At 39.3% G+C, this 17,018-nt stretch overlaps 1 protein-coding gene across 1 annotated transcript in view; it reads right to left on the reverse strand.

Moving 5' to 3' along the window:
* Positions 1-17,018, reverse strand: part of TRHDE (thyrotropin releasing hormone degrading enzyme) — a 205,119-nt gene that overhangs the window by 49,309 nt on the left and 138,792 nt on the right. Inside the window, exon 10 of the mRNA XM_033057476.2 lies at positions 6,301-6,389. Coding sequence (XP_032913367.1) covers positions 6,301-6,389 — 89 coding nt within the window. The remainder of the gene's footprint in view (positions 1-6,300; positions 6,390-17,018) is intronic.

Raw genomic sequence — 17,018 nt, forward strand, 5'->3', positions numbered from 1 at the left:
AGAAAATAACACTGCTCTAAAACTTCTAGTTTTGCCACATACATATAGGAAATATTTAGGAGGAAATGGTTAAACGTTATGAGATTTTTTCTGAAGTAAAAAAATCAGGGTCTCATTCCCAGTTTGTTTGCTCTCAAAGTGTGGGATAGTCGCTCCAGCTGGTGCATGTGGCTTGAAGTTCTGAGCACTCCCAGCAACTTCAATTCCATCAAAGCCAGCATGTGAGGCAGGTGTGGGAGAAGGACACCCTTCTGCAAGAGAGTACTGCCAAAAGCATGGACCAAACACAGTTCTAGTACCATTTCAAGTCTTCAGACTCACATTTATAAATAAATAACAGTTAATATAATAAAATAATAGTTGTTATTTTAACTCTTCACTTTATACAACCCCTAGCATGCTAAGAAATTGGTTTATGTTAGTAGAATCCCTACTGGGGGAATTGACTCCATTTTGCGGCAAAAATAACTGCACAAGTGTAGCACAATTTCTTGATAACAACAGCAAGAGAAATTTTTCTGACAAAAAAATGTCCATGAGGAATTTCACAATCATTTATACTGGCTTTAGCTAAGTTCTGCAAATCTTCTTTCCATACAGGGAGAAGGCAAACCAGAAGAAAAAGTTCTATCTCACTTGCCATGTTGCCATAGCTCAATGCTGAAAGAAATTATTTTGGTATAGATATTAGCACAATAAATGGAGCTCATCAGGAAATATGATCATCTTCCATCTCATATAACTCTTTCTTCAGGTTACCCTTCCATCCATTAATATTCCTATACTGTTAATGTGTAAAGTGATGTACAACGTAAGCAGCAGTCTTCTGCTAGGATCTTCACTCAGCTGTAAGAATAAGGGGAATGATTCAGACTCACTGTGTCAGAATTACACAGGATTCCAAGTCCTGTATCCCTGGTCCTCACTATGGCTGGCTGAAGCTCAAAGCAGGACCTGTGTATTGATCTTTCTTAACAGTGCTTCCCTTCTTCCTACTTTTAAAAGATAAAAAGAGTGGAATCTGGAAGCAACGCAGCTAAAGTTCAGTAGCTGAGTTTCAGAAAAGAAAAGGAAGTGTATTTTTCTGAAGCTGCAACTAAATGCTCTGCTCCCCAGCAGGTAGCCAGCAAACCCCAGCTCAGAAGCATCTGTCTTCTACAAAACACTTCCTGGAGGAGATCTGACTGTTGAGGGGCTTAAAGTAGAGATTATCCAGTAGGAGGTGGCAAAGTAAATTGGGACTTGCTGTTGGAAGGAAATTGCCCTGTTGAACTTTCTTTCCCCCATCTCATAGCAATCCTGAGGAGATATTAGGAGCAATCTGAACAGCAGTCACTTTAACTGAGGTAGGGAGGTTTATCAAAGGAGTATTTCCCTGGAACATAACAAATCAGTTAAAGAACAGGAGATGGGGATGGAAAGGACTGGGAGGCAGACTAAAGCTGTGTCAGCCAGTTCAGCAGCACTTGCTGAGTTGCATGGAGATGTTTCCTACTTGGGAGACTGAGCACCAGAACAGTGATTCCCAGGGAACAGCAAGTATGCCTTTTTTCAAAACCCTGATATTTTCCCCTATTGGAAGTGGATGCTATCTAAACCTCCTCACTTGAGGTTAAGGTCAGTTCTGGATTTGCAGAAACATGCACAGGGAAGCCTGTGCTTCCAAACCTAGTACACCTTCATCAGTGATGACCAACACATTCCCACAAGCCCTGCTTAGCAGTCATAGGGATGGAATGGGTTCAAAGCTGGTTCTTGGCCTTCTACCCATTACTGATTTTGAGCTGATCCCAAAACGCTGTGGATACACACATTCACAGATCATTACAGCAAACACAAAAGAGGCAACTTATCTAGGAGAGACAGAAACAAGCCCTGGAATATGAGAGAGCAGAAGTTTGTGACACCAATGATTTCCACAGTGCCAGCAAGATTTATCATTCAGCAGACCTGTAAGACTGAGGCACAAAGAGCGCTGCAGCCATCTTAGCATGACATTTATGACCTCAGCATGGGTAGAAAGGTTTGGCACAAGAGGTTTTCTTCGTGGTTGGTTTACAGTCACCTGAAGCAGAACAGCCTCATCCACGGCCATGGGAAGTGAACAGGCAAAAGGTGGTGGTGACCTGCAGCACTCTGAGAGCAAATGAGACAGCTCCATTTCACACAGCAGACAAACTGAACCCATAAAAGGACCATCATCTGATGGCTGGTATATGAACTGATGAGTAGAAATATGGTTACATAAATGCTATGGTTCACTGGGTAAGGAGACGACAGACTGGCAGAAGCACTTGCAAAATGAAAAGCTTTCAAAACTATGCCTACATACCTTCAGCAAATATTTGGGAAGAGTTATATTAGATTTGAAACATCTTGGATATTATGCACCTTGTCAAACAAGTTCCCAAGGCCTGGCACTGTCCTCCCTACAGGATTTCCTGCAAAGGACAATGATTTACAACTCAGAAAGACACTGAGAATCTGTACTTTCCAGTGTGTTCCTTCACTTCAGTGCTGTGAAGAATGGACAGATCTAGTACTGTTGCCAGCAACTGTGGTGACCTGCAGTTATCTGAACTGATCCTGCTCAGCATACTGAATAATCAGAGATCTGCACGCTCACTATCTCTGGCATGTAGCCAGACAAAGACAAGATGAGGACACAGAAGCAACTCAATCATCCCAAATTCATGTCACTCTCACTGCTGGAGAGCAGACTCATATCCCTTGTTCGTGAAAATACCAACTGGTACCCTACAACACCTTGATGAGGTCACAGACACAGTAGCAGAGAGGATGCAAAAATCAACAATTCCCTCTTTTGTCTTTCTGGATGTACATAAAGGAAAATACTCTTACTTCAGCAAATAATCATTCTTGGTGAGGTAGGGAAAGGCATGGGGTTTACTCATGATGGATATTGTTATCTGAAATAACATCAAAAAAAAAAAAAGGAACTTTTTTATGTATTTCTATACATAGCTATTTCAAAACCGCCATGATTTCATTTCTCTATTTCTCTCAGATAACCCACAGAGATAGTCATCAACTTGAACCCTTTTCCCTACTGGCAGCTGAAATTAGGTGTGTGATCAGTGAGAATGACTATGTTGGGTTTGCATGGCCAGGTTTGGTAGCCAAGAGGGAAGGCTAGAGAAATGGCTTCTGTCAGAAGTTGCCAGAAGCTTTTCCCATGTCCAGCAGAGCCAATAGCAGCTGGGTCCAAGACAGACATGCTGCTGGCCAAGGCTGGGCCAACTGAAATTGGTAGTTAATGCCTCTGTGATAACATATTTAAGAAGAGAAAAAAACTTATTGCTCAGATGTAATTGTGGTCGGAGAAGAGCAGGGTCAGAACATGTGAGAGGAACAGCTCTGCAAACATCAAGGTCAATGGAGAAGGAGGGGCTAGAGGTGCTCCAGGCGCCAGAGCTGGGATTCCTGTGCAGCCTGTGGTGCAGCCCATGGTGATGGTGCTTTGCCCCTGCAGCCAATGGAGGAGCACGAGGATGCAGAGATCAACCTGTAGCCCATGGAGGAGACCCACACCAGAGCAGGTGGATCCCTGAGAGGAGGCCGTGACTTTGAGGGAGGGACCCCATGGTGGAGCTGGGGAAGGACTCCTGTCCCTAAGGTGTGGAAGAAACCACGTGTGATGAGCTGACCATGAGCACCATTCCCTTTCCCCTGCACTGCTGGAGGAGAGGAGACAGAGCCGGGACACAGGGAGGGGTGAGGAAGGGAGGAAGGCTTTTTAAGGTCTGTTTTTACTTCTCATTACCCTGCTCCCATTTGGAGTCTGTTTTGCTGAGATAGAACTTGGTGAGGGATCTCTAACTCAGACCTTATCTGAACACTTTGCTATATTCTCTCTCCTCTCCAGTTTCAGAGGGGAGTGCACTCCTGGTGTCCAGCCAGGGTCAACACACCACAATGACAAACAATAGAGAGCTGTTCATCAGCTCCTACCCACTCTTTCAGTCACACTGGAAGCTCCTTCAGCATAACAGTTTAGTCAACAAGAAGGAATTGCTTACTCTTTCCTAAAAAGCACACAGAAACCATCCACATGAACAGCATTTACTCCAAAGTGGATTTGAGTACCTGCATTTAATTACATTCACTTGAGGAACAATGTGACCACTTCCAATCTTCTAAATATCCTCTGGAGCAGCTTGTTTCACCTCCAGCTTGCAGACTTGGAACAAGACTACCCACTGGGACAATTCTTAAATTGTCCTCTGTACAACAGAAAGTCTTCAAGATTCTTCCAGTCCACAAGAATCAAACATGGAAATTCTCCTTTGTAGTCTCAGAATTCCTCCCTCATCCCCATGGAACAAACATACCAGCTGCAGAAAAACTCCCAGGAACATCACCAAATCATGTATACCAGCCCCAATACATAGCAGCATGTACAATCAATCATACATTGAGTATACATTCAGGCATGTTCTTACTGACATTTATGTGTTGAGGAATTCTTCATCTGAGCTAGACCACAATAAGTGGAAGCAAAAGGACATTCTTGCTGTAGTCATAAGTTTACAGTCTCATTTTCAACGATGAACAGTAAGTGAATGAGTGAGTGAAAGTAATGAGGAAGAACAAGGATAATGACAATAGATCACAGTGTCATTGATTTGCTACATGGGAGACTGATGACTCGGAAAGTTTTCTCTTTAATTTCTGTATAGTAGCCAGCCCAAAATAATTGCTCACACTGGCCATCAGTAATTTGTTGATTTCTTGAAGGCATTCCAGTAGAAGCAGTAGATCTTAAAAGAGTGGGTAGCAATTCTGTGGACTTGCTCCTCCACAACACTCTGCAAGTAAAAGGCAATGAGGAAGCATCTATGTAGATAATAGTAATATACTGAACTTTGAAGGTGGGAGTGAAGGGAGGGAGGCATGCATGTGCAACCTAATGAGATGGGATGATCAACTTGCTCTGAAGTCAGTGGGAAGCTTTCTAATCACTTCAATGAAAGTTCAATCAAGCCCTAAAGGACAAAAGTAGAGCAGGTCATTAAGGCAGACTCTGAAAGTGCAAACAGGTCTTGAAGTATTTTGGAAGTGTTAATGTTAAAAAGTATGGCCAAAGCAGTAAGTTTCTGAAAAGTGAGGCAGAACCTATATGCTTTGATGACAGTATGTTTCCCAGGTATGAAAATTGCTCTGGTTGCAGGCACATCTCTCAATCATTCTATCATGGGAGCAGTATGTTACTTTCTCACAGGCTGCAAAAGATCTGGGTAAAGAAACACAATACCTTGTACCACTAGGAAGCTGGGGTACTCAGATTTCTACTGACCATACACCATTCATTCCCAGTCCTGGCTGATAAGTACTATGTGACTAATATTTTAGTAACTTACAAAAGAGAAAAAAACATCTCACACAAGTTTGACTCTCCTCTCTCCCATTAATCTTCTATTAGAGGGAAATCTCTATACCTTTCTAATTACACAAGAAAGGGTCAGTTTTCCCTCTACAGCCCATACGTCAAGGAGATGCATGCATCCTTCTTTTCCCTTCTGTATAATAACCCAAGTCTCCACACATCTTCCCTCACTCTCTTCAATTCTAGTCCAAAACTGTCAGACAATGTAGCATGAAGTGCTAAGGAAACAGATAAATATTTAATGACATTTATATGGTGGGTTTCCTTTCTTAGGTGATTAAAAAAACCCCTGGTATCTATCACTCACTCTCCTCCAGACAATACATTACTGTTATGATCATGCAGGAACTGAGGAGGAAGAAAATAAGTAGTAAGCAGAACAATGCACTTTTGAGGTCCAGCATATGGTTATCTAATAGAGAGAACAAATACTTTTGATAGATAAAGAAGGAAAAATTAAATGACAACAATCATTTCTTAGTCCTGGTTCAGATTACGGATTGAGTTAAAAATGCTAGAATTCTAAATGTACTCAATCATACTCATCATATCTACTTCATTATACAATATTACATTTAACTTTCACCAATCAATAAATTGCATTCATCAATGATTTATGTTGCCAAATATAAAATATTTAGCACTTTGCATTTCTTTGTAAAACCTTTACATTATACTGTCTAAATTCTGCAAAATTATAAATCTAGATTGTTGCTCATCCTTTATTCCTCCTCCCTCCCTTCCCAGCTCTGCTTTTTTTGCAATTCATTTTAAGCAGTTAAAATTGGGTGCAGAGCAACTAAACAATTACCTAGGATCAATTCCAAAGATACATTTGAGGAAAACACAAGTATGCTTTATGAGATTCCACTGGGAGGAAAGTTTATTTTTACCTGATTTGTTAGACACCCATATAATTGCCTCTGATGAGATGTGGCTCGTATTTCCTACTGCAATTGTTAATGGAATCTGCCACAAGTAGCTGCAAGACAAAGGAGGGGGAATCTAAGAACAAAAATACTGAACTGATTCTTCTCACAGCAATCAGGGATCACGTCAAAGAAATCAAAACACAATCTTAGTAGCAGTGTAAAGATCTGTGGATTCTAACAGTTACTTTGATTTTGAAATGCATTTGCATTAGCAATAAAACAAAGAAAAATAATTTATAAAAAAACCCCAACCTAAATTATATTTTACATTTTTTTACACACTATCATCATACGAGGACTTTTTAACAAAGCTTTCCTTAGTTTAAGAAAATGCTTCACAAAAGAGGAAATAATGATTTCTTATAAAAAGAAGAACACTTTCTTTACATTTACTAAGAAAAAATCTCCACATAAGACATGCTTTGATTTATAGGGACTTCAAAGTTTAAAAATACCATACTCATCTAGCAACTTCTTGAAAAGCTACAATGGGCTTTTACTGCTGCTGGTTTATAAAAACAAAATGAATGGGGAAGATCTCTACTTCTTGGCACCATTTATGACCACCTATGCATATGCAAACTGGACAAAACACACCACATGTGGGTTTGGTGATACACTGGTACAATCAAACCTCATCTTCCCTACAGAGTATTACAAATTGTTTCTCATTTGAAGTAAATGTTTTAAATAAAATCTTTATCTCAATCAACAGAAATTCACTGTATGAAGTTAATATTTTTAGGAAAAGATGGAAAGGATTATTTTCTTCACATCTTCATCATTACTTCTACTTCTTAACTCTCAAAAGTACCATTTCACCAGTCAGTGAAAAAGCAGACATTTCCCTCACAGGCCTGCCATTTCATTTTGGAAATCAGTAAAGGGAAAGCACTCAGGAATGGTACAGGTGGCCCCTTTCTCTTAGGTGCCTTATAGGTGGTCCTTAGGTAGGTGGTCCTTAGGTAGGTGGTCAATGGGAGTATGCGTGCAGTTTAGCAAGGCAGCATGGCAAGAGATTGGCCCCAACTCAGGTATAGCACCACTTTGATACCAAGTAAGAATATCACTTTAGACTGATTGCATTAAAATGGTGCAAAGATGAGTACGGGCCAGTTCTCTCCTGCTAGTACACATCATTGCAAAACTAGCCCGTGGTACTGAAGAAAAAATTAGGTTTGCTCATTTCCACTTACCCTGTATAGTGTAGAATAGGTGTATAAATATGGAATATATATAATCCATTTATTGGCTATATACTATAATGTCATCTATACACTATGAATAGTGTCATGGATCAGCCTGCTCCTCTGAATTACAAACACCACTCAAATGTTCCACAGCCACAGTCAACATGGGCTGGCTTCCAAGGGTTACCTTACTGGCATGATTTGGAGGCTGGGGGAAGGACAGAGCCCTGCTCTGCCACCAGACTGGGTTCATGGATCCCCACCCATTTGCAAAGAGCCCCCAGCACACACAGGAATATGTACTGCTTAGAACAGAATCGTGTGCAGGGAAACACTTGTCCATACAGCAGTGATTCAGCAAAGATGGAGAGATACTTGGACAACCATACAGCTGAAAGAGCTACAAGTGACACTAGAAATTAAACATGGCATTTACTGCCATATGAAAGAAGAAAAAAGTTTCCATGTGATTTAGGTTCTCTGAATGTTGGTACCATGACACACTGGGAAAATAATTAGCTCTACTCCTGCACTGAAGATAAGCTCCACATAAGCACTAGAAAAAACACATTTTTCCTACTTCACTGCTGCTGTTTTCTCTGTTTCTCTGTTTTATCCTTCCATTCATCTTCATTCTCAGAGAAACTTCTGCTGCTGCAGAAGAAGAAGCTGTAGCTAACTTCTGTGTATCTGAAGGAGAAGCATCTGGCTCACCTTCCAAAAAGGTGTCTTCCTTTCGCTGTCTGTGAATCACCTGTATGGACTGTGCTCTCCAGGTATGACTAGAAAGAAGCAAAATTTTCTTGCACTTTTCTACCAGGACTCTTCTATTTCACAGAGCAAGGAGGAGAAAGGGGGACCACTCTCCTGCTTTCTTCCTGCTTTGTCTGAAAGTAGTGCAGAAATTTTCCTTATTCTTTTTATGTTGAGAGCACCATCAGTGTGCTCTCAGTATGTATCTATAACTGGGGGAAAAAGCATCCCATTCCACCTGGCCATCTGCTGCCTGCTGTGACAAACCAGTTCCAGTGACAATAAGAATCTAGCCTTGAGGGCCCAGTGACCAGGGCAGCAAGACTTGAAACAACCCATTTAGTCCTCTTACTGTCAAGATTATGTCTGCAGGACTCAGATGCCTGTACAGATAGCACATTCATGCCCTGGGTGATATGGTGCTAATGAAGTGTTCAGTCTCCCTGAGATGCTGCTCAGTTGCAGAGGTGTCCTACATTATGTCCCTCCACAATCAAACCTGATCCCTTTGACGGGGAGCTAAAGGCAACATCTTGTGGAAAAACTAAGGGCTATTTCAGGAATTGAAAAAAAAAATCTCTGAAGCTGAGGAGGAGAGACACCTAAAACTAAAACAGACATGTTAACATGAACTGTGCTGAGCATAACATTGTTCAATCTTCAAGAAATGTAAGGAAAGGAGAATCTTGTTGAAATGTAGTATAAATAAACCTTTTATTGCTGATTTACAAGTGAGAAACTGCTCATGTGAAATAGTTAAACTCAGGTTGACAGGATAATGCACAATAGAAGGCAACACATTGGTGGATTTTTTGTAGTATCATATCATGCATAATACAGAAGCCTGTTCATTCAACTTAAAGATTAATCGGGAGTTGTTTCACAAAGTATCAGAACCTTGTGTCAGCCAAGGTACATGCAATACTAGAAGCTAACTAATGAAATACTAGAAGCAAACTAATTATGCTCCATGTGGATTACATAGACTTTTTTTTGTCTTGAGCATTACATAATGGCTAGGTAGGCAGTATTAGTACACCTTCTCTTACTTGGAAAGTTACCATACTTGCGATGATTATTTGGTTGCAACTTGATTTTCAGCAAAAAAGAACTGAGATTTCTTTGTGGGCAAATCCTGAGACCATAAAACATTAAATAAACATGATGCCTCACACTTTTGCCTCTGATGAACAGTAATATTGTAATAACATTGGGTTTTCAGCAGCTTCTTTGGGAAGAGCTATGCAAAGCCAGAAAAAGGGTAGTAGTTTATTTCCTCTGCTTACAAAATAAAGATGTCAGGTAATTAAAACAAAAAGGTAAGGTTCCTGATATTTCAGATTTTGCACACCTTTTCAACTACTTTTTCACATTAACAAAATGAAAAATGTTTTTGTTGGGATGTAAGTCCATACATTTTCAAGATTCATCATAAGGTACTAAGCTTCCACACACTGCTGGCAGTGAACACCATATTCTTCCAGTGGCATTTCTCTCTTTTCCCCTGGATTCAAAACTAAACAAAGAAGTTGAGCTATTCCTAGTTATTACTCACAATGAACAATGAAGGTATCTGCTCAATATTTCTATATCCAGAGGCTTATTATCCTGCATTATAAGGAGTATACAAGCAATGTGACTGGTCCACATAAAGTGACAGAACATTTGTAACTAAAGTACCACTGTAGAACTCAACTTACCTACATTTGAAAGGCAGAGAAAGTGAACCACACTCCTCTTTTATCCTGGTTTTACAGACTGCTGGGCTAAAGATTTCTAATCTATTCTGCTGTTCTTTACACAGAAACTGTACTTAATCCTTCTTATTGTCCACCTCTGTAATTTTTCTACCTAGTATTTCAGGTTAGAAAACCGAGGCTAGCTTCAGTGCTTTGAAGGTGCATCTACCAGGGATTAAAAGTGACATAATTCTTTTCTCTTCTACACTCTTTATACTTTTTAAAATGCTCCTTTTCTACTAATCCTTAGTGTTCTATTTACTTGCTTGACTGTGTCTGGACAGTGAGCTGATGTTTACAGAACATCACCTACCACAGATCCAAGATCCCTTTCCTGAGAGAAAACAATTTCTTCAAAACCCACCTGAGTTAGAACTGCTTTCCCCACATGTATCACCTCATTATCAACATTATGCTCCATCTGTCTTTTTATTACCATGTCAACTGGTACTAAGGAATACTTCTGTCATCTTAGTAACTAATACTTGTTTTTATTACACTCACAAGCTCCTATTTACACTCAGAAAACTCTTGACACCTAACTCTTCCACATTCTTTATCACACAGCCGAATAGGAAAAAATTCAGTGCAGGTTTCTCAGGATTCTCATGGGCTATGACCTTCCACTAAGAAATTCAATCATCTATTTTTCATTTTTTGCTTATATTTTTAAACAGTTCTTCTCTCTTATTGTGGTACAGATTAATTTCTTTATGAATATTTAAGGAGGACGCTTATCAAAACCCACATAAAAACCCAGTTAAATTACAAGAAGTTACATACATCTAGATATAGAAGACATCTATTAATAGTCTGATTATATACTTAGCCAGGAAATCAAAGGAGAACTCCAGCAAGGCAGAAGAATAGAACAATGTACAGATTTAAGGAAAAAAAAATACTTCTTTTAGTACATCTAACAACAGAAGAATGAGGGACAAAATTAAAAGGCTTTGCACAAAAGCAAATTAAGAGATTTGCCTCTTAGCAGGCTATAATAATTAATTTAAAGTGTAGTGGCAATGATAAACTTGAATCATAGAATGATTTAGGTGGGAAGAGACTTTAGGAGATAAAGCCTTCTGCTCTAATGTGATCAGAGCACAGGAAAACAAGTTTCACTGTAAGTAGAACATGGTATCAGAGGAGGATATACAGGTTGTATATTCAGTGGCATCACACAAAATCAATCAAGTCAATTGAGGCAAATGATTTGCCATCTGCTTTTTTTCCTAATCTCTCTCACTGCAAAGTTTCTACAGAATTACTTTCAGGAAAGCTTAACACCAAAAGCTGTATGTACTTTCAAATACCTCAGTAGGCTGAGAAATGAAACTGTGAGTTAACTCGGGCTGGAAGAACAGAAATCATGTACCCATCAGCTGGCACTGGTGAAATCCCAACCATCACTCTTCCATGACTCAGCTTCTCTAGGATAAATGCAGTTGTTCAAGGTGATGGCAAATGAGCTGTCGTAGGGTATTTGAGACATCTGCTACGGTCTGTAAGATCATAAGGATGCTCTCTCCTGGGTAGTGGAAACACAAGGCAAAGCAAGATACCTGATGGCACCTTGAATGGCATCAGTCACTCGTGCAAGCAACTGAATGTTGGCTCCATCCACTCAGTGCTGACAAAGAGGCCTTCCATAACTAAACGTGAGTTTCCCAATAAAACTTTTTCATTTCTAAGTGAAAAAGGCAAATTTTCAAAACCAAGGTGCTTGTAAGAAAAAGAAGGCTTCAGCACTGATTTTCAAATGCAGTAGTTAGAAAAGGCACCGCTGCAACATTTTTTAACTACTGTTTAAAATAAGAACTTTCAGTTTGCTGATTCAAAAAATTGCAGGGAGAAGTTAAAATGACTGAAACTGAAATGTAAGGTAGTTAAATTACAGAATTGAAATGAAATGTTCTAAACCAATTTTTCCCCAATTTTTGCTTTGATTTTTGTCCTGATTCAGAGCAGGGAAATGTTTTGATATGTCGAAAATTCCTGTGGGATGAGAATAATTTCTTGTTCATTGGTAACACTTACTAATCTTTGTGAAGTATTTTGAGAACATAACAATCTAAGACCTCATATCACTGAGGGATATGATTAAAGTTATTTAAAACAGAGATAAAGTGAGACATAAAAATAGTTTAAGAGTAAAAAGCATATAAAAGAAAATCTAAGAGTAAAACTGACTGGTTAAGACATCTATCTCCTTATTTTAACCACCAGAACATAATACCCAAAATGCCAACTCTGTCTCTTCAGTTAAAGATAACACCTGGTCCATCCAGAGTGGCTGAAGATGAGAAACAGGGAGCAAGGATTCCTTGGCATTACTTTCCCATTCTCAGCTCTCTCCAGATGGAAATGCTGAAGTCTCATACACAGACACATACCCAGCTGAGCAGCACTGAGTCTGAGAAGGGAACACTTTCCCAGCGTGGCCCTTGCAAACACTGGTGATTCCCTGAACAGGTTAGGATACTGACATTAGCACCTCTTAACAAGGGAATATATTGCTATGAGTCACCTGCATGAACTCATGTGTGCTTGGGTTTCAGACACAAAAAATCCACAAAAGCAATGTAATGAGAAAGTCTGACCTTTTCAAAGCAAGTAAATCTTACAGAACAAAAACTAAGATATAAAGATTTGTATTTTTACTTCAGTTCAATACCTGGCTGATCTTCAGAGACATACACAAATAGTGGCGAGTAAAGAAGCATTTAGATGGATGGCTGCAGATGTTTCTGGCTAATGACTTTAATGCTTATTACAAATTAAAAGGCACAGAAAGTTGATAACAAACTAAGTAAAGGATTGTGTGATATTTGGATATTAAATCAGTATTGCAGGCAGACAGTAGAGATCTCTCACTTTTCTTGGCAAGAAAGCACAATTTCTGTTAGCAGTACTAGCAAGGTTTGGGCTGCTACTTTATAGCACATGGTATGGGGCTATTTTTTGACAGCTGCTGGAAACAGTTTTGATAACAAAGGGATATTTTAGCTATTGCTGAACAGTATTTACACAGTACCAAGGCCTTGCCTGCCTCTCACCCCACCCTACCAGCAAGGAGGCTTGGGGTGCACAAGAAGCTGGGAGGAGGCACAGACGGGACTGCAGACCCCAAAGGACCCAAGGAATGCTCCATACCATGAGACTTCATGCTCAGTATATAAATCTGGGGGAAGGAGGAGGAAGAGGGGACATCACAGCCCCTCTTGTCTTCCCAAGTGAGTGTTAAACACGATGCAGCCTGGCTTTCCTGGGGATTGCTGAAAACCTCCCTGCTCATGGAAAGTGGTGACTAAAATCCTTGTTTTGCTTTGCCTGTGCATAAAGCTTTTGCTTTCCCTTTTAAGCTGGTTTTGTCTCAAGCAGTGAGTTTTCTCACATCTCCAATTCTCTCCCCCATCCCAATGCAGGGAGTGAGAGAGTGGCTGCGTAGGGCTTAGATGCTGGTTGAGGTCAAACCACCACACAAGCCAAAAGAAAGTCTTTGTTTTCACTGAATTTTCAATGTTAATAGGGAAGGTTCAAAGATAAAATGTTGACAGAAAACCTGAAAATGTATTCAACTAATCTATAAAATCACAAGCCTCATTGCAGTGATACCTGGAAGCATTTAATCCTAGGCTGAGAGCACAACTACATGTAAGGTGGTCAGTGGAAAAAAGTGAAAGCTGTTGAACAGCAGAACAGCTTCAGAGCTTCCTACTACAGAAAAAGATTATACAAGAAGCCGAACTCAGCAGGATACAATTTTGTAAGCCACACTTTCTAGAAAGATTGTGTTGGGAAAGATAATTTAAAAGCATCATAGAGATTTTCCCAGGTTATTATATAGTATAGTATCTCATTCGGTAAGGAGTAATTCAGGTTCCAGGGGAAACTCATGTGAGTACCACAGGAAATCACACATTTTTATTAAGTGCAATTCTACAAGAGTGTTAGTTCTGTTTAATGGATAAGGAACTGACAATATATTCATGTTGTGAATATCATTCTCACAAGACTGAAGAACACAGAGATTTCATTAGATTTAATACATGCCAGTAAAGTGATTGTAGGCTGTGCCCAGAGGCATAACAGAATGGAAGATGTTATTCCCTCTTTCAAAATTATTACACCTCATACACTGAGACAAGGTGTCAAGGGATTCCTCGTACTCTGTGAGCATGGAAGATGGCAGATAGGAAGGGAAGATTTCACTAACTTTGTAGCAAAGACAAATAGAAATGAAAAATGGATAAAAAAGAACAATTTGAAATTACTGAGAGCCCCCTAACACAGCTTGAGGTATTCATTGGTCATTTGCATATGCCCAGTGTGACCTTAATTCCTGAGTTCAAAGTGAGAACAAGGAGTTTAATACAAACAACAGCGAGAAACACGTGAGAAACACTGGTAAAGAGAAACGGTTAAGTTGAATTTCCCTACAAGGGGCATGAAAAAGCAGACAACATCAGACTTTCATCAAGGAACAAGCTGCAGCCACCTAAACTTGAAACCAGAAAGGACAGTACTTTAGTTGTATAAACAGAAGAAGGACTCCTGATGTCTGAATCGGACAGGACTTTCACAAATCCTGCAGATAGACAATTTCTGACTGCAACACTGTATGCAGCGCAGAAATGAAACAGCAGGGCACACTAAGTGTGACACACACCACATGAATTGTAGGACCCACAGTTTGCTGGGTTTAAGTAAAATGAGGAAAGGAAATGGTACTGACATTGGGATTCTGGTGTTACAGGGGTTCTGCCTTCAGCCAAGACTAACAGACTGATCAACAATAAAAAGGTAAGCTACAGAAAAAAAAAAGAAAAAGAAAAAGGAAAAAAAATAAGAGAAATTAATAACAATGGCTTCATAAGCAACTGGAAAACATTGGAAGAAAAAGCTTGTGGAAATGCTTATTCTAAGACTATTCTACACTATACTGGGCAGGGGAGTTTAATGCTCCTTTACAAAACTTTGGTGGATTTTGATGGACTCTGTGAATTAGTGTTTCAGCATCAAGAAGCTCTATCTGGTTGTAATGTAGAGGGCAATTTTTTCAGTCAAGAGTCCAGATGTAGTGAAGATAGGGTGCAATATAACACACACACAGTATTGGAACAAAATTCCAAGTGAGGCACACACTATTACTCAGAACTTATTGGTCCTCTTGCTACCATCTAAGCCAAACACTGTCAAAACCTACCTGAGCTTTTTGTATCGGTTCTTCTCTCTCTCTAATGCCCCAGCTGTAGAGGTGACTGAATTTTTCAGCCAGACCAATCCACCATCCAGAACAACCCAATAGGGTCAGGTTGTGATAGGTGCTGCCAAGCAGATAATGGCTTCATCACCTGGTGGCTCTGAATGGGCTGCACACCTGAGGTGCCAGATTTTGAAGCGCATTTCAAGTTTTTAATAGAAGTGAACTTAGAAGATGTCTCATGGATGCACAGAAATCAATTTGTAGAGCAGTCTTGCCTCTTAACTACTAAAATTTATCTACTTTGACTGAGGCTTTGATTGGATAGGCACTTGAATACAGCTAATATATATTTCAGAGGGAAGAAAAACTCTGGGATTTGGAAGGTATTTGAAATTTTGAACCTATTATAATTTTGAACACAAATTATACTTAGCCGCACACATTAAGGAAACTACGAATAATCTTTATTGTTTGGAGAAACATTTAAAATTGCATAAGAGTGACTAGGAAGGTTATATTCCAGTCTTGAAAGAGGGCAACACATCTAGGATGACTTACTTCTGATTTTAAGCGTCTTTATTTGCAGTACTGCCTCAATACAGCTGCTAATTTTATACTTTTGACTATTATATATGCTTTCATTTAGAAACATTAAAAAAGTCAATCATATTGATATACTGTAAATGAAAGGCTGACAGCTGCTTCTAAGAGCAACTCCTTATACAACAGATCATGAATTGTTTAGGTTTTTTTCTTATAAGGGCCTAAATACAAAGATATATAGAGAAAATACCTTCAATGTCAGTACATGATTCCTGCAACGTATTTTAGAGGAATGAATTTTAGAGCCATGTATTTTAAAACAATAACTGACACTATAATCCATCTGTAGTCATAACAGTGATTAACATGCTAACAGCAAAGTATTAAAGATGCACATTTTGTGGTTTTCCTTCACTCTGCCGTACTCCTAATTACTTCTGGATTTTGCAAGAATCTTTGGAATAATTTTAGGTAATAAGTAAAGCCTACAACAGAAAAAGGGAGTCTTATGCAAGACTTTCCAGGAGTCTTACGCAAAATACAATGCCCTTATGAATGCAAGAACAACACAAAGTTCCACACGTAAAAAAAAGATTCCTTGCTGTAGCAGCAGCCCTAGCATGAAAGAGCTCATGTGTGGCTCTGCACTGTGGGTCTGCCTTAAGATGACAGCCTGCATATTCTGTTAGAAAATAGCTGCATGTCTTTGGCCATCCTGTCTAAACTTCATTTTCCTTTTGTTTTTTTAAGGGTAGACACAAGGTAATTTAAATGAGTAAATTTGAATTAAATTACCAAATCTGAGGGGAAAACAAAAAGCATTGTCTGACATTAACATAACATAGCATAACTAATATAATTTTCTGATTACTAAACTTTCTATAAAATTATGCATAATATTAGCTAAATATTTCATCAAAAATAAATTATAAATAAGGTGGTTATTAATATTGTGCAGCTACCTAAAATTGACTCATTTCAGTGCCAGTGCTAACAGTGTACCTCACCAAATTTAGAAAAATGATGTGGGCAAAGAACAAATACTATAAATTCATCGGCAGCACATGCTGTCTCCTCCCTGCCTAACAGTACCTTTTACATCAAAACACAAAAGGCATCATTTGCAAAAGTGACAAGCAACTTTGGGTGCTGAATCAAAGATGGATAGAAAGAAGCTTTAGCAGTGTTAAGTGCCTGTCCTAACAGCTGCCTCTTTAGCCTGCAATAAAGGCTCTTATCTCTCCAACA

Source organism: Catharus ustulatus, chromosome 4 (assembly GCF_009819885.2).
Source record: "Catharus ustulatus isolate bCatUst1 chromosome 4, bCatUst1.pri.v2, whole genome shotgun sequence".
Lineage (NCBI taxonomy): Eukaryota > Metazoa > Chordata > Aves > Passeriformes > Turdidae > Catharus > Catharus ustulatus.